A 23,232-nucleotide genomic window follows, 5' to 3' on the forward strand; every position below is an offset into this window, starting at 1 on the left:
TTATGAATCGGTTGCCCCGCTGACCTCAGTACTAAAGGTAACATATTGCGGCGGTGTGAAATGACGAGCAGGACCGGCCTAGAGATATTGTGAATTCCCCCACGTTTACAAAAGGAAATAAGAAATTTCTGTACAATAAATACGAGAAAACTCGGGGAGATGATCTATTAAACATTTCTATATAGAAAACGAACCTATGTTGGGTACGGGTACCGTTCTGAATATCTAAGCAAAGCTGTAAAAAGGCTGGAAAATTACTGCTTACTGTGCGACGTCACTCCTGTCATGTTTTCTTTTGCTTACGACCAACAGAAAACAAGGAAATTGATCGGAGTGAAAGTTTATCTATCTCTAAGTAAGTCTAGCCTAAAAGTAAAAAGTGATGTGACTGTTTTAAGCATCTTTTTCTGGCGACTGATTTTCGTAACTTTTTAAACTCTTTTCTATCTAGCATTAGAGTTAAGTTTCCTAAGTAGTATGAATGGACGAGAAATTTAATTGGCTTCCCGGAGGGGATTTTTTGGTTTAATTTGACCCCTAATAGACGAACTACGTTCCCCTGATAGCTAGAAGGTTGGGATTAGAATATAGTACAGATAGAAATTTTAGATGCTTGAAAAGAATTAGCTACCCATGAAAAGGGTCACCCCTACACTTGGGAGGTCGGAACGTTAACGGGATAATTAAACTAAAGACATTGGGAGGATTACTGAGTAAACATGGCTTGGTTTAGATGATAGTTGAACTCGAGAGCTGAAGTTTACTGAGTTCAGGAATTGGTTGATTAGAATCGTATGATAACTGTTTGCTCGGTCAAATTGTGACAGCTACTGCATACCGGGTATCCAATAAGCGTGAAAAGATTGTAAAAGAAACCGAAGTTGGCATGTGGCAGAGTTGACAGTAGGAGTGATATAGCCTTAAAACATGTTCAAACGGGTAATTTAAGCGGATGTCAGGACTGATAGGGAATAGTGTGACTTAACTAAAACTAAGTGTAAAGAAAGATAAGGAACTGGAGGGTACCGGAGACCCTGTAAGAGTCAGAACAGTTGTTGGCTACTATTAAGAGTGGTTGGTTCTCGTCACAGAAGAACTATTGCGAGCGAATCGAATAGTTGGTTCTCAGTTAGTTAGAGAACGAGTTGGAAGACTTGTTAATGTGAATGTTAGTTAAGCTATCTAGAGGATAGCAGAGTCGTTGTTGAACAATTGATATAGAAAAAAGTTCTCGAGGAGAACGTTAGTTAGTAGTAAGGTGTTAATTGAACTGCAGGAGGCAGTTGGTTTGAATAATAGTAATCGCGAACCCCTTTCTTTAATTGAATGATTAATTTAGATTTCAGCCAATTATAGGCTACTCTGTATTTGGTTTTTTTCATTTTTTAATTCATTCTCATTATTGGAATTGTTGTTGCGATCGAATATTGGTTGACGGATGAGATACAGTAGGAAGAGCACGAATCACGGGGCGAGCAGCACAGTACAGTACAGAGCAGCCAACCACCAAATCAGTATTGGGAATCGGTTGCCCCGCTGACCTCAGTACTAATGGAAACATATTGTGGCGGTGTGAAATAGCGAGCAGGACCGGCCTAGAGATTTTGTGAATTCCCCCACGTTTACAATAAGAAATAAAAAATTTCTGTACAGTAAATACGAGAAAACTTGGGGAGATGATCTATTAAACATTTCTATCTAGAAAACGAACCTATGCTGGGTACGGGTACCGTTCTGAATATCTAAGCAAAGCTGTAAAAAGGCTGGCAAATTACTGCTTACTGTGCGACGTCTCTCCTGTCATGTTTTCTTTTGCTTACGACCAACCAAAAAAACAAGGAAATTGATCGGAATGAAAGTTTATCTATCTCTAAGTAAGTCTAGCCTAAAAGTAAAAAGTGATGTGACTGTTTTAAGCATCTTTTTTTCTGGCGACTGATCTTCGTAAAATAAAATATCTCAGCGGACCCCGATGCACACAGTGCGCGTCCCGTAGCTATCCGTAGCCATGCTGAGATTTGAGCTTGGACACTCTTGTTCTCACGGGATTTGGTTTTCTTTGCGTCCTTTTCTGGTGTTCATTAGGTCATTTTTTCTGGATACTTAAAATATCAATATCTTTGATTGATTCTCCTGGTTCTCTCAAAATCTTTAGTCTCTTCTTCTTTGCCTGCGTTTTCCTCAGGATCAGATCAGATTCATCAATTTTCAGACAATTTGGGTCAAGTTTTACCTCTCTTCAGCTCCTCGATGCTGTTTCCGGGCAATGATCCAGTGGGGGCTGTCACAGATTCAGTGGGAGTCAGTAATGCACAAACAAGTGAAACTGATGCAAATGAAGTTTTGCCTACTCTTGAAGGCCGTTACCACCGACAGGGGGAGCTACTTCTACAACTTTTGATACTTCTCAAAGAGTATCATCAGCATCTAGTCCTGATAATGTGCAAATGGAGATTCAAGTTTCTCCAATCTACTTAGATACACAAGAAAATTACACAACTCACGATGAATTTGATATATCTGATGCCATTGAGTCTTCTCTTCACACTCCAACTGCAGACAATCTGCAAAATATTTCTTCCCCCACTCCTGACAATTCGATACATTTTAAACCAAAACGTTCTACATCATACAAATCAAGAGAACAATCTGTAAGTGATGAAGAACATTCTACTGCTTTGAGACTTGGCATTCCTACAACTAATAGGACTGGTCGGATGATTCGAAGACCTGCATGGCACTACGATTATGATTTTTCTACTGATGAAAACTGTTTTTTTTACAATGGCTGCTAGTGTCAATGGCAATGTTCCACTTAATTATGAGGAAGCAATTTTGTCAGCTGATGCTAAAAAATAGCAAGCTGCAATGCAAAATGAGTTCAAAATTCTTGTAGAAAACAAAACATGGGATCTTGTGGCTTTACCTTCTGGAAACGAAAGGCAAATAGGTTTTTGATATAAAGCGTAAAAGCGATGGTTCAATTGAATGATATGAGCACGTTATGTGGCTAAGGGATTTAGTCAAATTTATGAACAAGATTATACTGATATTTTTCACCTACTATTAGTATGACAGCAATTCGCTCATTATTTGCCATTGCAGCACAGCATGGTTTAAAAAACCGACAAACTGATATCAAAACAACTTTTCTGAATTCTATTTTAGATGATGAAATTTTCATTGAGCAACTTTGTGGTTTTGAGTCTGGTGAACGTAATGTATGCAAGCTCAATGTATTTACGGTTTAAAACAAGCGAGTCGAGCTTGGTATCAGTTTCTAACAAAAACTTTATTGGAACTTGGTTACTTAAGAAGCTCTGTAGACACCTGTTTACTTTATCATCCTAAGAAAATGAGTTTCATTGCTGTGTATGATGATGACATGATAATTTTTGATGTTGACAAAGTTTCAGTGCAAGAGCTGATTGCCAGTCTTGGTAAGCGGATTCGTATTGAAGATAAGGGCGTTGCCGAATAGTTCTTGGGAATAAAAACTAACGTTGGACTAATCGAAAAATGGAATATGCAAAATTGCAAACCTGTTTATGAACCTGTCGTTACATCTAAAAATGCAACTGAAGATAAAAGTCTAACAGATTGTTCCCTTTTTCAGCAGTTAGTGGGGCGTTTTTGTTTTAGCTGTAACAACTAGATATAAGCTAGCTGTAACAACGGATTTTGCTTTTGCAGTAAATTACTCTCTCAAGCGTGCAAAAGTCGAACAGTACAAGACTTTTTTGCAGCAAAAAGAGTACTACGCTTTTTGAAGGGCACGACTTATTTCCTGTCTTATTCACGACATGATAATGGTCTAGGTGTTTTTGCGTACAGTGATGTTGATTGGGCAAGCGACGCCAAGACCAGAAAATCTGTATCTGGCATGGTTATTAAATTAAATGAGTCAGACTCGCCGGTATTTTGGCGAACTGCTAAATAACGTTCGGTATCATTATTTGCGTGTGAATTGGAATATATGGCTCTAATGGCCTTGGCTCAGGAAGTTTTTTTCCTGAAACATGTATTTGAGACTTTTAAATATAAAACTACTCTCCCTATTTTGTTTAGTGACAACCACGGAGCAATCTGTGTAACTCATGAAACAGCTTCAAGATCGAGAGCCAAACATATCGACATTAAAGTACACTTTTTTCGAGAACAAAACGCTCTGGTAAGATAACGTTAAAATATCTTCGTTCTGACGGCTCCTAGGTTCGCAAAGCTCCTAGGTTCGAACCTACTAGTATTATCAGGAAATTTGGTCTTGAATTTTTTTTAAGCTAGGCATATTTTTTTGGCCACAACAAGGATGTTTTTGTGTGTCGCAAAGAAAGTTTAGTTAAACGCATAGAGTTTTTCTTTTTATCCTTAATTTGTAAATTACCGAGTGTATGTTCTTTTTTGTTTTGGTTTGTTTTTCCAAATTTTTTTTATTTTAGTTTTTTTAGTCAGTTTTCAAAAAAACTGTTTATGTCTTATTTGCTTGTATTACAATGAATGTCAAATAAGAGTAAACTATAGTTATACATCAGACTTTTTAACAACCCACGCAGAAAAACTAATTTAAAAAAACTTCATCGGGTACTTTTTTGAAGACTTTTGTCGGAAAATTCTGTGCTCTTGTTGTTGTTCCGACAATTTAAAATTGGGAGACCGTTTAGGTTTGCGTGTGTTTTGGTTCTTTTGCTTTTTTTTTCCACGAAAAACCAGTTTAAAAAAATAACCGTCGGACTGGATTGAATGACAAATAATTTTAAAACCCTTTCAGTCGTGATTCGATCGGCTTTTCTCCAGTGTTGATTTAAACCAGTGTGAATTTTTTTGATTTTTCGTCTCAATTTGAGCGAAGAAAGCAAGCGAGCAAGCTTACAGCAGCTTTTTTATGAGATTTTAAAATCTAAGCCTATAAAACTTAATTTTGAGAGAAAAAGAAAGGTTTGGAGTTTTGTAGCTCCATTCTGGGAACCAAAAACTTCAAAAAAACTGGAAAACTTACTGCAAACAAATTGAAAAAAAATGTTCGAAATCTTCTCACTTTTTTTTTCTTTTTTCTAATCAGTTTTTTGAAAAAATGATTGTGCCTTATTTGCTTGTTTTATTATTATGCCAAATAAGCCTGAACAATCTGTGCTACAACTCCTATCTAATTTTACCTCCTACTATATTAGTTTTAGCAGAAGACTATCCAATTGATTTATTGGCAACCTTTTGGGCTTGATTCATATCAGATCACAAATTTAGTAGTTTTTCCTAGTCTTAAAAAAACTGATTTTCAAATTCAAAATATAAATAAATTGCGGATATCAAAATTCACAAATCACAAAAGAAATGGGGGAAAAAGCTTTGAATTCTAGAGCGCATGTGCAATTTTTTGTTAGCTGACTCGCCTATGGATAAGTCAAACTTTGATCTTCAGAGCCCAAAACAAAAAGTTGCCGGTAAATCATTTGATTAGTACTCTGCTAAGACTAAAGACATTAAATAGAAAGTAAAATAAGTAAGGAAGTTAACCTTCTCTCATTTTTCCAATTTCCAAGTTAACAACTTGTTTAGCAACATGAACTGAAATTTCCGACAATTTCCTTGTACAAATTCAATTTTATCATCTCAGGCTTACTTGCGGTAAAGAAAACGATAAAGCATGGCACGGCAAAGCTCCTAGGTTCAAACCTGACCAGTAATATCAGAAAATTTTGTCCTGACAAATTTTTTGGCTACGGATACTTTTTTTGGGCCACATCAAATATTTTTTTGTAAGTCGCACAGAGAGTTTAGTAAAACTCAAAAAAAAAATTTTTTTCATCCTCCTGCAAGTTTTAAATTACTGAGTGTATTTTTTTTTGTTTTGGTTTGTTTTTCCATATGTTAACGTTGCTGTGAATCTTGAAGAAAATGGGGTCAGAACCAGCCTCGAGGTCGTTTTTTTTCCGTCCTCCGACAAAACGATGGAAATTCTATTGAAAAGGTAGTTTGGTTTACTGCAAGCGCATTGAGGCTGTTTGCAGAGTTATCAGTAGCGTTCGAAGTTCATAGTGCCGCTGGCCCTAGCACTTAGATTTTCTGATAAAGCTCTGCAAGAGTTTGAGCATAGGTACCGAGAAAGTCAGAGAACATTGTTTTTTAGGCGCAGAACCTCCCTCGCAATACATGTTGCGAATATTGCCTGTTAACTTGGCACTATAGAGAATGAAAACACTTTCGGATATTTTTTCTTTGAAAGTCACGGGAACGTTAACGCTGTCTGAATGTCTAATAGACCCGTAGATTCATCTCAGGTCAATTTTTTTGAGAACTTTTAGCTCCTGTTTTTTCTGTGCCGGTGTTAGTTTTATAAATCTGCTTAGCTTGTTTCACAGCCATTGGACTCTGCTCTTTTCTTCACATCACATTTGCTTTTTGTGCCGTTCGACCAAAAAAAAAGATTGCACGCTAAGAAACTTGACAATTAACGACGTCATTTACAAAAAAAAGGGAAGGGTAATTTAAAAGTTACGAATTTACAACAAAAACAAGAACTGCAACCCTTCCTGGTAGCGATGAAAGTGCTTCTTCGGTGAATATAAAAAAATAGAAGGGCCTGGAGTTGTGCTCCAGAACTGTTATTTTGAAAAAAATCCAGCATCTGTGAAGGCCTGAAACTATTTTTTTAACATCCAATTTCAATTTCAAGATAAGAGAAGCTAGGAAGTAAGAAGAAGTCCATCCATCTCCAATGGATAAGTTTGTTTTCTCTGCTCAACAAAAACAACATTAAAACAGTAACATAAAAATTTTAATTCATCAGCCCTGCTTTGCGGAGTGACCTCATGGTCTGCTGATAGTGATACCTAGCCAAGAATCCACTAATTTCATTTTTAATTGAGTTAATTTGCGCGGCTCGGCTGATAGCTTTAAGACAATTAAATTTTTGATACCCGATGTTATGAGAACCATATTGAAATGCTATCCTTTCACGCTAGTCAATCTTTGTAGGATTTAGCTTAAGTTTCAGTCGGCATACTCTTCCGGGCGAACGTTACAATTCTTCACTTTATGGAAGCCTAAAAACCTGGAATGGGTGAATAGAAGAAGGACTAATAAAGTAACATCGATTGAAGCTTCCAAGCACAAAAATTTTGATGGATTCCGAACAAAAGAAACTGCTCGTTTTCAATGGAAAACCCGAAATTTTTCTTGTATGGTGTGAAAGATTCCTAGCTTATATTGAAGATAAAAAACTATATGTAGAATCTGAAAAAGTTAGCAAAGCCAACAGAGATGCTGTTCAGAGGAAGTTGTATCAGGAAATCATTATACACGTCAATGATGCTACTTTGCAGATGATCATTGCTCAGAATAACAGGAATGGATTCAAAATATGGAAATACTTGGTAAAAACATTTGGGCAGATTCGATTAAGCCAAATCATTGTGCTTTGGCAAGTGTTTCTGGAACTCAAGAAGAACGGTGAATCGACTATAGAATTTCTAAGCAAAGTGGACAACATTGTGTTCAAACCGCCGATGAAAAGATCAGCGACAACCTGAAAATAGCGATAGTTCTTGAAGCATTGCCGCACGAATACGGCTCATTCATAGCTGCAATACAGTTCCAGCAGATATCGTATCTACAATTGGAAGAGCGACTGATTGAACGATCACTTGGGGGGAGCTCAAACAAACAAGATACTAGTTCTACGTCCATTGCGGCTCCAGCGATTCATAGAACTGGCCGAAGACGATACAATGGAGGAACTGGACAAGGAAACAAGAAAACGTTGTACTGTACAAAGTGTGGACGCAACAATCACACTACTGACAGGTGCTATGCAAAGCAGTATGTAAGCAAGCAAAATTCGAGCAATCGTCAAGGCGGTTTCTCTGGGTTTGCACTAACTGCAACTTCAAATGGGTCGATGGATATTGAGATAGACTGTGGATGCACGAACCATATCATTCCAGACAAATCAATGTTCAAGACGCTTTCTATACTGGAAGGGGACGGAAGTGCGATGTTTATTACTAATGGGGATGGGACGCAACAGCGAGTACATGGTGTTGGAGAAGTTTGCCTATCATTCTACGATTGTTATAAAGGTAAGTACACCCACTTAATCTGCAGCGAGCATTGTATGTGCCGAGCTTCAAATTTCATTTGATATCAGTTTCACTTCTAGTTAAGCAAGTAAACACAGTGATGTTTAACCAAATACGCATATACGTGTGGGACAACAAAAATGTCTTTTTCGGTTTAAACATAGTGCAAAAGAGCCCAATATGTCGGCATTGTCTATTGCTAAGTGGCATGCAAGGTTTCCTCATGCAAATTGTGAAACATTGAAGAAAACTGCAATTCAAGCAGTGAAAGGCATGGTCATCTCCGATTCATTGTCAACCGATAAGTGTATTTCGTGTTCAGAATGCAAGATATCTACGTCTGGCATACCTGAAAAAAGCACAAGTTAGGGCAACACGAAAATTTTAACTAGTCCACAGTGACGTTTGTGGACCTCTCCGGAATCATTGCATGGAAACAAATATGCAATATCTTTTATTGACGACTTTTCAAGATGTGCATTAGTATATTTTATGGCCTCTAGAGGCGATTCGTTAGCAAAACTTTTTTTTTCCTAATAGGTGGTCCAACCATGTAATGTCACTGGATTTACACTCAGGTCAGATAATGGTGGAAAATATTTTTCACATAAATTTCAAAAATTTTTTGCAAGAACAACAGCATTGCACAGCAATTTACCAGTCCTTATTCTCCTCATCAAAATGGTATAGCCGAGAGCTATTGGCGAACGGTATTTGACAATGCAGGGGCTCTTTTATTATCGTCAAAATACCAGAATCTTTTTGGGTAAGGGCAGTTGATACTGTAGTATGAACAAGAAATTGTGTACTAACATCTGCTATTAATGATCATAAAACACCCTACGAAATGTTTTTTGGAAAGCAACCCAGTGTTTATCAATTAAAAGTTTTTGGTTGTTTATTTATATCAAAAAATTAAACCCAGCAGCGCAAGTTTTTACCCAAAGGCAAAAAGGCAGTTTTTTTCAAGTCCTGCAATTATTTTATAGGATTTTGTGAAAAATAAATTTTATCGCTCTCTGAACGTGACATTTCACGAAGAACAATTCCCAAGTCTCGATAACGGATCAAGATCTGCTATTGTTTTGCCTTTTCCGGGCAATGATTCAGTGGGAGCTGTCACAGATTCAGTGGGAGTCAATAATGCACCAACAAGTGAAACTGATGCAAATGAAGTTTTGCCTACTCTTGAAGGCCCTTACCACCGACAGGGGGAGCTACTTCTACAATTTTTGATACTTGTCAAAGAGTATCATCAGCATTTGGTCCTGATAATGTGCAAATGGAGATTCAAGATACTCCAATCTACTTAGATACACGTGAAAAATACACAACTCACGATGAATTTGATAGATCTGATGCCATTGAGTCTTCTCTTCACACTCCAACTGCAAACAATCTGCAAAATATTTCTTCCCCCACTCCTGACAATTCGATACATTTTAAACCAAAACGTTCTACATCATACAAATCAAGAGAACAATCTGTAAGTGATGAAGAACATTCTACTGCTTTGAGACTTGGCATTCCTACAACTAATAGGACTGGTCGGATGATTCGAAGACCTGCATGGCACTACGATTATGATTTTTCTACTGATGAAAACTGTTTTTTTTTACAATGGCTGCTAGTGTCAATGGCAATGTTCCACTTAATTATGAGGAAGCAATTTTGTCAGCTGATGCTGAAAAATCGCAAGCTGCAATGCAAATGGAGTTCAAAAATCTTGTAGAAAATAAAACATGGGATCTTGTGGTTTTACCTTCTGGAAACGAAAGGCAAATGGGTTTTTAATATAAAGCGTAAAAGCGATGGTTCAATTCAACGATATGAGGCACTTTTTGTGGCTAAGGGATTTGGTCAAATTTATGAACAATATTATACTGATATTTTTCACCTACTAATAGTATGACAGCAATTCGCTCATTATTTGCCATTGCAGCACAGCATGGTTTAAAAAAGCGACAAACTGATATCAAAACAACTTTTCTGAATTCTATTTTAGATGATGAAATTTTCATTGAGCAACTTTGTGGTTTTGAGTCTGGTGAACGTAATGTATGCAAGCTCAATGTATTTACGGTTTAAAACAAGCGAGTCGAGCTTGGTATCAGTTTCTAACAAAAACTTTATTGGAACTTGGTTACTTAAGAAACTCTGTAGATACCTGTTTACTTTATCATCCTAAGAAAATGAGTTTTGATTGCTGTGTATGATGATGACATGATAATTTTTGATGTTGACAAAGTTTCAGTGCAAGAGCTGATTGCCAGTATTGGTAAGCGGATTCGTATTGAAGATAAGGGCGTTGCCGAATAGTTCTTGGGAATAAAAACTAACGTTGGACTAATCGAAAAATGGAATATGCAAAATTGCAAACCTGTTTATGAACCTGTGGGACTAAATTTTCAGTGCTAACTCCCTGCTCCTAAATTCATCGCGCGTGTTCAAGCCCGGTTACTCTTTCCTTTTATGTATTGCCTCTATTGTTAACAATTTTGTTCGGTTGTTTAACCTCGAGGTTGTTGATTTTCCGCAGAGAATTTCCCTGGCAAAACAGGTTGCGAACCTGTGAATTTGGCACTATTAATGATAAAAACTACTTTCGAAGAAACCTATTTTTTGTTGGGCCAAGTGAACAAAAGCGAAGCTTTGATAAGTATATAATAGATCCTTAGCCTCATATCAGGCCAGTCTTTTTGAGTCACTTTCAACTCAGGTTTATTCTGTGCAGGTGTTAGTTCTCAATTCCCAACCATCTGACTCTCTTTACTTCAAAATATAGTAATGTTTACTCTTCTATATCTAGAACGTTCCGAGGACTTTGACTGGATAATTTGATGAAAGGACTGTTGACTGTAACCTCGGTTACTATGATATTTTCGACCTTCTGATTATATTGTTTACTTTTACGTCTATGGAATTTAGCTTTGACAGTAACTGAATTCTGCTCCGATCATTTGAACATGGTAAGGAACTTTGTTTTCAGTTTGATTGAGTTTTTTGCTTTCCACGTAAATGAAGAAGCACAAAAAATCATCTGATTGGGTCGAGTGATATTTCAAATAAAGCCTGTTTAGTCGTGAAACGAAAGTTATTATAATTTCTTTTTAAATTGTCCCAGAATCGAGAGAAACTGTTTGAAATTTTTAACTTTCAATTCAATTCAACTACGAGCAACTAGACTTTTTAATAGAAAGATAGGCCATGAATTTTGTTTTACTCTTCCAAAAAAACTTTTCAAATGTTTTTTTTTTTCAGAGCGGTCCGAGGAAAAAAACTGTAACAATTCAAAATTTGACTGAAAAAAATAATTGAACAAAATATAAATTGTTTTGCATCATTTGTTAATTTTTTTGTTGCTTGAAAGGGTCATTTTTCTTAATTTTTTTTGCTGATTTTGTCTGTTTTACTGTGGTTGTTGAAAACAACTAATATCTAGGCTTTTCTTAAAGTTTTTATTACGCCCCGCATGATTATTAATAATTTGAAAAAAAATATATCCAGTATTTTCAAGGATTTTTGTCGGAACTTTCTTTGTTTTTTTTCCCCAGGAACTGGCTATCATTTTTTTTTTTTTTTATGTTGAATTTGATTTCTGAGTAGCATTTTTTTGCTCAGTTTCACCAGTAGAAGTCATGCACCATATTTTTACAATTTTTAAGAAAATCCATATTTTGATGACAAAGTTTCGAATTAGTTTCAAAAAGTTTTTGTTCCGTGTCGTTAATCTCTTCTTTTTTCAGCCACTCAGTTTTCAAATAGATTTATAGCTCGCTCGGTAGTAAAGAAATGTTTTTTTTTGTTGATAATACTTTGTGTTCACGGAATCCTCGAATCCTGCAAGTTTTAGTTTCAACAGTATAATCAATCATCACGGAGAAAATAACGAGAAGTGTAGGCGTAGGCTAACGTCTCGTCCAAAAATGAAATGGTTTTTGGAAATCATGCGGTGCTTACCCAGACCTTCACGCTGAATTGAAATTTAAGTGATGATTTGTTACTGTGGGAATGATTTTGTGCGCCAGTATGATTGGAATTGTTATTACACAATCATTGGTACCAAAGTTCTTATTGGTGTTAATCACGCAAAGAATTTGTGATACTGGGTCTGAAATTAAATCTTTGTGGTGTTCTGAATTTGTCAAACTTCAAACTGGATCTTATTTTAGATGAGTCCAACGGATCGTTTTGAAGTGTGGTCTCGCCAGGTCGCTTAAATATCCTTGAAGTACTTCAAGTGGATGAAGATAAAAGAAAACGTGCAAATACTTCTGTTTCGGGGCCAACTTTAAACGAGTTTTTTTTAACTGGACCATACCTCTAAACTAGTACCCTGAGTCCCATTTTATCATTCTCAATTTTTTGCATAGCTTTAAACTATGCCTACATTACATCCAATGGATATGTTAAAATGCACATTGAATCGCAACGTAAAGAGCAGAATTTCTTCAAATGTAAAAAAGTCCTTACATCAGCGCTCGACATGCTTTGTTAAATTCAATAGCATAAGTTAGGCTTGAGAACATATCATAGAGTCTTACCTTAAATGGCTTTTTTCCAGTCCTCCCCCCTTTGATTTTTCTGAAAATCAGTATGTGAAATTCAATTCAAATTAATTTTTCATGTTATAAACTGCATCAAAACCTGTCAGCGTGAACAGGTGAACAAATTTTGACAACATTATTCTTTCATGCAAACTTCGGTATTTTTGAGCAGCCTATTTTTGTAATTTTACCAGGGGGTGGGAAACTGGAATAGAGACACATAAATCTTGCAAATATGTTTTTGCCTGTTCAAAAAAGAAAGCAAACAAAACATTTTCGCTTTTCATTTCTAATAAAACAGACGTCCATGAAAGCAAGTTTTCGTAGCTCATTGTCACTTCGTTTGGTTCAAGTAACTCACCATCGAATTATGCGTAAAAGAATTCAAAATAAACTTAATTTTGTTTTATAGAATTGAAATGAATATCGTCCGGACCTTGGCGAAAGTGTCATCAGGTTTGTTTGTTTTACAGACTTTTTAATGATACCGTTCCCCTTAGCAACCATAATTTGTTTTAGTTGGAGGGAGAGTTGGATTGAGAAATGCCGCAGCTGCTGCAGCATCAGCACCCAAATCAGATAAAATTCAGTCAAAATCAGCGGCATCTGGTCAAGTTGTTGCTGTCATTGGAGCTGTTGTTGACGTCCAATTTGACGATGAATTGCCCCCAATTTTGAATGCACTAGAAGTTCAAGGTCATGAATCCCGATTGGTTCTTGAGGTTTGCACGTTTCCATTTCTGAGACTTTTTGCGGATTTTTTTTTTTTTGGCGTCAAGATGCTGTATCAGATGAAACTATTAGTTCACTTATGTGGTATTTGTGGATTTTTTGGTCTTTTCCTGGTGGAATTGTTTTCTAATGGGCCATAAAGTTTCTACAGCTTTGAAATTCGCCTGCAATTTGCCAGCTGCTTAGACAGTTATCGTCAAGGTGGAAAATTCAAATAATTGCCATTTGAGTTTTGATGACATAAGTCAACCTTATTGTAGTTATTAAACCGTGAAATAAGTTGAAGAGAGCATATTTCTTGATATAAACAAGATAGTAATAGCAATTACTAATTTGAACTGTAGGAAAACAAGTCGGATCAAGGCTTCACTTATGCACAAATTAGTTTTCAAATTATAACATGCAAGTTACATGCGGGACATGTCTGTCATAGTTGCTTTTTCATGGGACCACTATCATAAAATACTGCTCGTAAAAGTCTTCCTCCAAAAATGCCGGGATTAACGGGACCCATCAAATTTTGAGCTCTTTTGTTCGGCTTAGTATTTTTGATTGAGAATCTTACCAGGAACACTGATATTCAATGATGGTTTTCCGCGGAAATTGTATTTTTGTTTACTATAGTTTAATGTTAAGGTTGCTCAACATCTTGGTGAAAATACAGTGCGAACAATTGCAATGGACGGTACCGAAGGATTAGTCAGAGGGCAAAAGGTAGTTGATGTTGGGGCACCCATTACAATTCCAGTTGGACCAGAGACATTAGGAAGAATTATTAACGTCATTGGAGAACCCATCGATGAACGTGGACCACTGAATGCTAAGAAGTAGTTTTCTTGTTTTCAATTAAATTTGATCGGGATATTGTTCGAAAGATTATAGTTTAATATTTTTTACTGATTAGACACCTGCCAATTCACCAAGACGCACCGCCATTTGTTGAAATGAGCGTGGAACAGGAAATCCTTGAAACCGGAATTAAAGTGGTCGATCTCCTTGCGCCCTACTCGAAAGGTGGAAAAATTGGTAAGCCTTATTTTAGAAAACCATGTCTTGCTGTTATAGTTAATTATATTAATTTACTGAGTAGCTTTAATCACTATAGCTTATTTAGTGGATCAATTTTCCAGGTCTTTTCGGAGGTGCTGGTGTCGGTAAGACTGTGCTTATCATGGAACTGATTAACAATGTAGCCAAAGCGCACGGAGGATACTCAGTGTTTGCGGGCGTGGGAGAGCGAACAAGAGAGGGAAATGATCTATACCACGAGATGATCACAGGAGGAGTCATCTCCCTGAAGGACAAATCGTCAAAGGTTAACTAAGATTCGACTAACATAGTTAAGACTTGTGTAGGTAGTGATGATTTTGACAAGATCTTTGGATGAGAGGGTAGTAGGGTACCGCACTGGGGGTGGTTTTCATTGTCTACTTAGTAGATGGGGGTGGGGTTACCTCTTTATAAATGGTTACATTGGAATGCGAGAGTAATCAAAGTCCCGATATTTGAATTAAATTGTAGGAGAATTTCTTAATCAGATTGTTCAATCATGAATAGACTTTTTTTTTTCAAAAACAAAATTTGCTCACGCTCTAATTTGGTTTCGCGGTTTGACTTTCGATTTGTTTCAAGTTCAGCTCATTTCTTTTGCTATCGACCATCGAATGGGCAGTTTTTGAGTATGGACTACTTTTTTGTTTGCTTGTGTTCATTAAATTTCCCAACTGTTTGCTGGCTTATTTTCTTTCGTTAGAAAATTTGTTCACGTTCAATTTTGATTTTTCGCAGTTTGACTTGTGATTTATTTTTAAGTTCAGTGCATTTCTTTTGTTAAAAGGAATGCAAACTCCACCATCGAACAGCAAAATTGTGAAGGTCACGAAAAACGTGATCGACTTCTAATTTTGAAAAGAGAAATTAATTATCAGATTTCCCGGCGAAATAAAAGTTTACCTATTGATCCTGTTTTCTCAAATCGGGTTAATTTTATCACAAAAGTATCCACCATAAATTTTTCTACAATTTCAAAAGAGCTTTAAGGCCATCTAATTTTCAATTTGCAATTCAAAACACATTTGAAAAAACAAGTAGTTTTTTTTTAGTTTCCTTGCGTCCATTACTGTTTTCCAACTGTCAGTTGGCTATGTTTGTTGAATAAAATCTGGGCGATAATCAGTCGATATCTTTTCTATCGTAACATTTATCTGAAACACCCTGTAATTTGCGATTAAACAAAATTGTCAGTGATTTTTCCGACCACTGAAAGTGGGAATGACTTGGCTTTGTGTGTGTTTGAAGTTTTTTTCAAAATCAGGTATCACAAGTGTTCGTCAGGATGAAGGTCCAATCACGACTGAAAGAGCTTCAAATATTCGTCGCTATTGAAGCTTTTTTAATTCTGGATTGGAGTGACAAAAAATCAAGAAGTTTTCTCAGTGTCGATATAAAGGGGTTTGAGAAGTTAGCTTTTAAATCTAATTTCGAGCAAATAAATGCCCAACGAGTAGAAGTTTTTACAGGAAACGTTCTTTAAGCCGCCAAAAACCTAGCTATACTCCTAAAAACCTAGTTTTTGAAGCTTCAATTTTTTGAAAACAGTCGATTCTGTCTAATTCTAATTTTTACTAACTAAGTTTTTATCTAGTTCCTATCGCGCGCAGAAAAGTGACATAAATGATATAAGTTTTTTTTCAATATAGATTTTCATGAATGTGGTTGGAACTCTGTGCTACGTTTCGACCGGCTACCCACGTTACTTTTTCGCGGTTTGAATTTTGATTTTTGTAAGCTCAGTTCATTTTATGACAACCATTTCCTTTGGCATATTTGTGTTCTGATGATTTGGCGTCTAACCACGTGTTGTCGGCTTAGTGAACCCTTGCAAAATATTGAAAGCTTGTTCAATGCTAGTGGCTGTGTTTGTCGTCTGTTTTTCTGAGATGGAGTTTTTTGTATTTCCTAAATAGTGATGAGTTTTTTGTGACAACCATTTCAATTGGCGTATAACCTCGTGTTGTTGGCTTAGTGGACGCTCGGAAAACACTAAAAGCTTGCTTAATGCGAGTGGTTGTGTTCTTCGTCTGTTTTTCGATATTGATTTTGTCGTATTTTCAAAAAAGTGTTGAATTTTATTACAACCATTTCTTTTGCTTTTAGTTTTCGGATCAGTTGGGGTGTAAACACGTGTTGTTGGCTTTGTGAACCCTTGCACAAAGTTTGTTAATGGCTAGTGGCTGAGTTTGTCGTCTGGTTTTCTGAGCTGCAAATTCTCGTATTTTCTAAATAGTGCTGATTTTTTTTATGACAACCATTTAGTTTGGTTTTGTTTTTGGAACAATTGGCGTCCAACCACTTGTTGTTGGCTTAGTAGTTGCTCGAAAATACTAAAAGCTTGTTTAATGCTAGCAGTTGTGTTTCTCATCTGTTTTTCCCTGATTTGTTTTTTTCGTAATTTCAGTTTTCAGGTGATTTTCATTTCACTGACCATTGCAATGGTACGCTTTCTTTGTTGCGCAAGTGATGCGAAGCTCGGCTTCACTTCTGTGTAAAAAAAACTTGAAATTGGGTATATGAAAGTTTGAAACTTTAGACGCCCGAAAACAGAAAATTTGTTTCTAATGGTGATCTAAAAAATGATCTGCATCTTGGAAAAATAATATATAAAGTGATACATTGTTAGTTATGCTTTGGAAACAATTTATTATTATTATTACGAAGAGTGGTCCAAGATTTTGTTCAGCAGACTTATTTTAGCTAGTTGAAACTGAGAATTAAAGTAAAGTTGTTTAAAATTTTGGTGTTTTGGCTGTTGAAGCTTTGAATTACAATTTAATTTAAGGTCACAAAATTTTCACCCAACAAAAACAGGAAAAAGATCAAGAATATGTTTTTAAGAATTAGTTTGGGAGAAGTAGACAATTTTTGATAGTTCAGCTCCGTTTTTTTTGCTTAGTAATTATGTGTCTTGTGTTCTTTGTTACTCTGTGCTCGAAATCATTTGTATTCAGCTAAATGATCAGCTAAAGTTTTTCAGAGCCGATTCGTTTTGTTTAATTCATAAACCTTTAATTCGATAGGTACCTGAATTTGATCTCAATCGATAATGTTTGCTGGAAACCAAAACTGCAGTTAAGTTATTTTTAAGTTACTGAGTGATTTTAGCAAATTTTCAATATGTTGACTGATGTTTCGAAGAAGCAATTTCTTATAGGTAGCGCTGGTGTACGGACAGATGAATGAGCCCCCAGGAGCACGAGCTCGAGTAGCTTTGACTGGACTGACAGTTGCGGAGTACTTCCGAGACTACGAGGGACAGGACGTGCTGCTGTTCGTTGACAACATTTTCAGATTCACCCAGGCTGGTTCTGAGGTGTCTGCCCTGTTGGGTCGAATTCCGTCTGCTGTGGGGTACCAGCCGACTCTCGCCACTGATATGGGTACTATGCAGGAGCGAATCACAACCACAAAGAAGGGATCAATCACATCAGTACAGGCTATCTTCGTGCCAGCCGATGATTTGACAGATCCGGCGCCTGCCACCGCGTTTGCCCATCTGGATGCCACCACTGTGTTGGACAGAAGTGTCGCTGAGTTGGGAATCTACCCAGCCGTGAATGCATTGGACTCCACTTCGCGTATTATGGATGTGAATGTGGTCGGAGAGGAGCACTATAACACTGCTCGAGGAGTACAGAAGCTGCTGCAGGTACGATTAACTAAATCCGAATTAGAATTCGTCTTCAACATTAAATGGTAATGTTTTTAAAATCGAACGATATGATGCACTTCAAACAGAGTTCCGTGATATCTGAACTTTCCAAACTGGTGCAATAAAACCAAAATAAGTTTGCAACGTGCTTGTAATTACAAGTACAGCGAATAGATTCAGACACCATACTGCAAATATAGATGAACAGTTTCGCATAGACCGCAATCATTTCAATGAAAGTATTTTTTGGATTAAAAATGCTTATAAAATAAGATGAAATATAGATCGTCGAGAATTTTAGGCTAGTGAGATAAAAAAAAATTGTTGCTAAGTACTAGCGTTTTATGAATAGTTGTTTCAACATCTTGAAACGAGAAATGTGTAAGGCCGTCACATTTAAAATAGTTGCTAAGAATGTCTACGAATGAGGTTTGGTGAAATCAGTATGGGCTGATTCTTTGTTTCATGATTTGCACTTCAAACAGAGTTCTGTGATAACTGAACTTTCCAAACTGGTGCTATATAAAACTGGATTTTAAACTACTTTTACTTTATACAAAGCCAAAAATAAATATATATCCAGAAACACCGACGTTCAACTATCTTAGACGGATTACTGCATTTCGTATTAATGTCTCTATTAGTGAACCTTATACGGATGCTAAATTGTTAACAGAAGCTTGAAGTCAACTTTCTGTATTTCGCAAAGAAAGCCTAGATTTGCTTTACACTTCATTATTTGTTTTTCATAGCTCTCTAGGTTTTTTTGTATAAGACCCTTCACACTGTTCTAAGACCCTTCAAACTAGTTGCTACACCTTTCAGTTTATGATTAGAGAAATTTGGATATTGATTATCTGCATTTCGTCTTAGCCCATGTCTGTTATATCGTCTAACTGAGATTTGCTAAATAAATTTTTGAACTTTTTGTCAGCCGGATTGTTTTATTTGACCGGTCTAGAGATAGTTCAACATAAAGTTTATTATCTTTTTTCTATTGCTCTCAAAAATTATTGTTCTGTATATTTGCACTTGCGAGAGCAAGTGTGTTTTTATCGGGAACAAGACTAGCTTCGCAAGTGTTCTAAGACCATTCAAACTAGTTGCTCAACCTTTCAGTTTCTGGTTAGACAAATTTATTGATTATCTGCATTTCGTCTTAGCCCATGTCTGTAGTATGGTCTAACTGAGATTTGCTAAATAATTTTTTGAACTTTTTGTCAGCCGGATTTTTTTATTTGACCGGTCTAGAGATAGTTGAACATCAAGTTTCATCTTTTTTCTATTGCTCTCAAAAATTATTGCTCTGTATATTTGCACTTCGCAAGTGTTCTAAGAACCTTCAAAGAAGTTGCTCAACCTTTCAGTTTCTGATTAGACCAATTTTGATATTGATTATCTGCATTTCGTCTTAGCCCATGTCTGTAATATGGTCTAACTGAGATTTGCCAAATAATTTTTTGAACTTTTTGTCAGCCGGATTTTTTTTATTTGACCGGTCTAGAGATAGTTCAACATCAAGTTTACCATCTTTTTTTCTATCGCTCTCAAAAAGTATTGGTCTGTTTATTTGCACTATATTGTTGCGATGCAATTGTTGTGCCAAAATGTGTTCATTTTGATCCAGCTATTTAGTACAGCCAATGCTATGGATATCAACACAGACTACATTAAAAATAGCCTTCTAGCTTCATGGTATCATGTTTCTGTAGCGTAGAGGTAGGGAAAGAGACCAGCAGCAAAATAAGAGGGTTCGAACTTGGGCAAGGTCGGATTTTTTAAAGAATTTTTTCGTATACAAGTTTAAAGGCGTCCGCTTTACAAATTGATGCATGTTAGTTGGTAAATTTCTTTTCACATTGACTGGTACTGCTAATACATCATAATTGGCTTGCGTCACTTAGCAATTATGTAGAGTCATAATTGGCGTGCGTCACTTAAGAAATTTTGTAGAATCAAAGTTTTAATCAATCAGTTTTTTCCAGAAGCGTTGTGGGTCATATTTTACTTGTGTATGCGTAACTTCACCTGTGTTAAACTTGCGAAGCGGTTGTATTAATACAAACCTTTTTTCCAAGTCACAAGAAACGTGCTACTTTTGGCGGCACTTTTGAATCGGTAGGCTGCGGTAGCAGTATAATGTCATGTGCTTTAACATTTGATTAGTAAAAAGTTAACACAGTTGATGCAATTTTAATTCAAATGAACCCAAAAAAAATATTTTCAAACAGCAGTACAATAATAAAAAGCTCGATTTCAGAATTTTCAACTCAATGTAAATCACATTTTTTTGAAATATCGTGATTGAACAAGCAAAGCTTGTGTGATACTATGAACTCTTTTTTCCAATCAAAGCAAATTTTAGTATTCATTTTGATTGTGTTCATTTTGACCAATAACCAGCTATTAAGTACAGCCAATGCTAAGGATCTTTACAGACTATTATATATAAAAAGCACTTCAGCTTCAAGGTATCATGGATATGTAGCGTAGAGGTAGGAAAGGAGACCCGCAACAAAAGAAGAAGGTTCGAACCTGGGCAGGATTCTTTCGTATACTATAATTGGCTTGCGTCAATTAGCAAATATGTAGACTCATAATTGGCGTGCTTCACTTAAGAAATTTTGTAGACTCAAATTTTTACGCATTCACTTTTTCCCAGTAGTGTTATCAGTGATATTTTGCTTGTGTTTGCCAAGTGCAACTTTGCATCTGTGTTAATATATATTTTTGCTTATGGTTTCATGCAAAATTCTGTATTTTTGTATTTGGTGTCCCTTTTGCGGTAGCGAATTAGCAATTTATTATTAGATGTAGCTTGGTTCTTAGTGGCTAGTTTTTGGGCAATTTAGGCATTAGTGGCTAGTGCGTGAGACTCAAGTTGCTGTGTTGATTCTTATTTCCTTGTAATATTTTAAATCACTAGCTTTAGGGAGAAAGTCTGACTATCGAAAAGGATATTAATTGTCAGATTTCCCAGCGAAATGAAAGGTTTTTCTATTGATTAAGTTTTCTCAAATAGGGTTTATCTTAACAAAAAATTGTACATCGTTAATTCTTCAAATCAAAGATCTTTAAGGCCATCTATTTTTTTTCCGAAATTCTAAAGTTGAATATTTTCGAAAAAACCAGTCAGTTTTTTTAAGCTTCATATCATTGATTACTCATTTCCAAATGTCAGTTGGCTATGTTACGTTTTTTTAGAATCAAGAGTGAATTTACACTTAGAGAAGATTTTTTTGGAATATAATTTAATTCTGACGTGCTTTATTTTCGTAATGTTTAAAATTCACATGTAGCCAAGCATTTATTTGTAGCAAGCCAACGAATGGTTGGTTTAATCTTGCAAATAAAGACGAAATTTATTTAAAGCTTGAAGCGAGTGTATTAGTTATGAACCGAAGACCATTAATTCATGCTCATGGTTTTACTTGACTCGTTATTTGGCTTATGAAACTGTATATCCCTTTTGAAGTATTCAAAGTCATAGAAATAAGATACTGGTACAACAAATGATAATTTCTAGGACAAATATGTTGAGAAATTATCCAAAAGTCAACCTAAAATCTGTTGCTGACCTGTTAATTCGTTAATTTCGTGTTCTCAAATATATCGCCAACAAGACCACTGTCTCTCGGCTATACAAGCTGACCAATAACACTTATTTCACACATGCACCATTTTTTACGCGTGAATTGTACCAGAAATCAAAATTGAACAGGTCTTGCTTTTATTATGGGTTGAAATTGCATTTGTCTCTTTTGATCTACAGTTGTATCAATAGTTTTGAACTAATTTGCCAACGTTGCCGTGGTGCGAATCCAATTGCAGTATTGATGTTGTGGTGCTGTGTTTAGGACTACAAATCTCTGCAAGACATCATCGCCATCCTGGGAATGGACGAGTTGAGCGAGGAGGACAAACTGACTGTGTCCAGAGCTAGGAAGGCACAGAAGTTCCTCTCACAGCCGTTCCAGGTGGCAGAGGTTTTCACGGGCATCGAGGGCAGATACGTGCACCTGAAGGACGCCATCAAAGGCTTCCAGGACATTCTCAGCGGTCAGTCAGACAATATTTCCGGTGGTTTGAGTTCAATTCATTGAGTTCTGCAAAAGATTGTGGACAACATAACATAAATACGTGAAAAATTCATTATTGATATTATACATTTTTAGGGTGTTTTTTGTTGTCCATCTTTAGGTTACTTTTTTGTGCATATTTAATCAGGAGTTTTTGTCAACATTAAAATTTAACACTATCTATTATCAAGGTTTAAGATTGTTAATTGATTACAGGCGAGATGGACCAGTACCCCGAGGTGGCCTTCTATATGGTAGGCGACATCGAGGAGGTGAAGACAAAGGCAGAGAAGCTGGCGGCTGAGATGTAGTGTGAATGATAGGACAAACAAAACATATATTGAGGACAGCAACACTTACCATGAAAGAACAAATGCCAACTAGTCAGAGGGACGATCATTCTTCCTACCTATGCACATACGTCACAGCAAGCAAACAGCTACCCTTAAACGGTCCCCTTAAACTGAATATATCAATTGAACGTTTGAAACTGAACAACCAACTAATAATGAACTGTAAAGACGATCCTCTATAGTAATTGGACCACTAATGTGATTAAAGTTGATGTCAAGTGAGCTAAACATAACCTAAAGTTTACACGACGTTACTTGAACTTAAAGGTTTACAGAATTAATTTTTCACTGAATCTGTTTTAGGACCTTGAAACTGATTTTTTTTTTAGAACTTACAGTAGATTGAACCAGCTTGACGGTAACAGCTGTTACAACCTCAATGGATCGGTTTTTTCCAAACAATATTTGCGCCTCAAATAACACTTGCTGGGGGCACGTTGAAGTTAGATCAAAGCAATTTCAATCATGGTACAAACTCCGAAAATAGCTAAATCAAAATGACAAAAATGAATGTTTCGTGAAATGGAACGAGTATTTTTTTGTATAACATCGATGACTTATATATTTATTGCCAGCAGTCCTGTAGCTACATTGAGCTATGACTGTTGTTGAGATTGCTCGTGTCGAAAAATGGCAGTCAATTTATAAGAAATTTTCTGCGTAATTTTTACATAAAATGTTCGCTTCGCTTTAAATAATCGCGTTCTGGTTTGAATTTTTTTTCATCCCTGACATCTA

General features: G+C 36.2%; 1 protein-coding gene across 1 annotated transcript; it reads left to right on the plus strand.

Annotated features, from left to right (window-relative positions):
- Positions 1-12,979: 12,979 nt before the first annotated feature.
- Positions 12,980-22,787, plus strand: LOC134847616 (ATP synthase subunit beta, mitochondrial-like). The gene is made up of 8 exons (XM_063864742.1): positions 12,980-13,078; positions 13,142-13,344; positions 13,991-14,181; positions 14,259-14,380; positions 14,485-14,669; positions 17,565-18,059; positions 21,920-22,121; positions 22,358-22,787. The coding sequence occupies exons 1-8, from the start codon at positions 13,042-13,044 to the stop codon at positions 22,450-22,452; spliced, it is 1,530 nt and encodes a 509-aa protein (XP_063720812.1). The 5' UTR covers positions 12,980-13,041; the 3' UTR covers positions 22,453-22,787.
- Positions 22,788-23,232: the final 445 nt, after the last annotated feature.

The sequence above is a fragment of the Symsagittifera roscoffensis genome, chromosome 6 (assembly GCF_963678635.1).
Source record: "Symsagittifera roscoffensis chromosome 6, txSymRosc1.1, whole genome shotgun sequence".
NCBI lineage: Eukaryota > Metazoa > Xenacoelomorpha > Acoela > Convolutidae > Symsagittifera > Symsagittifera roscoffensis.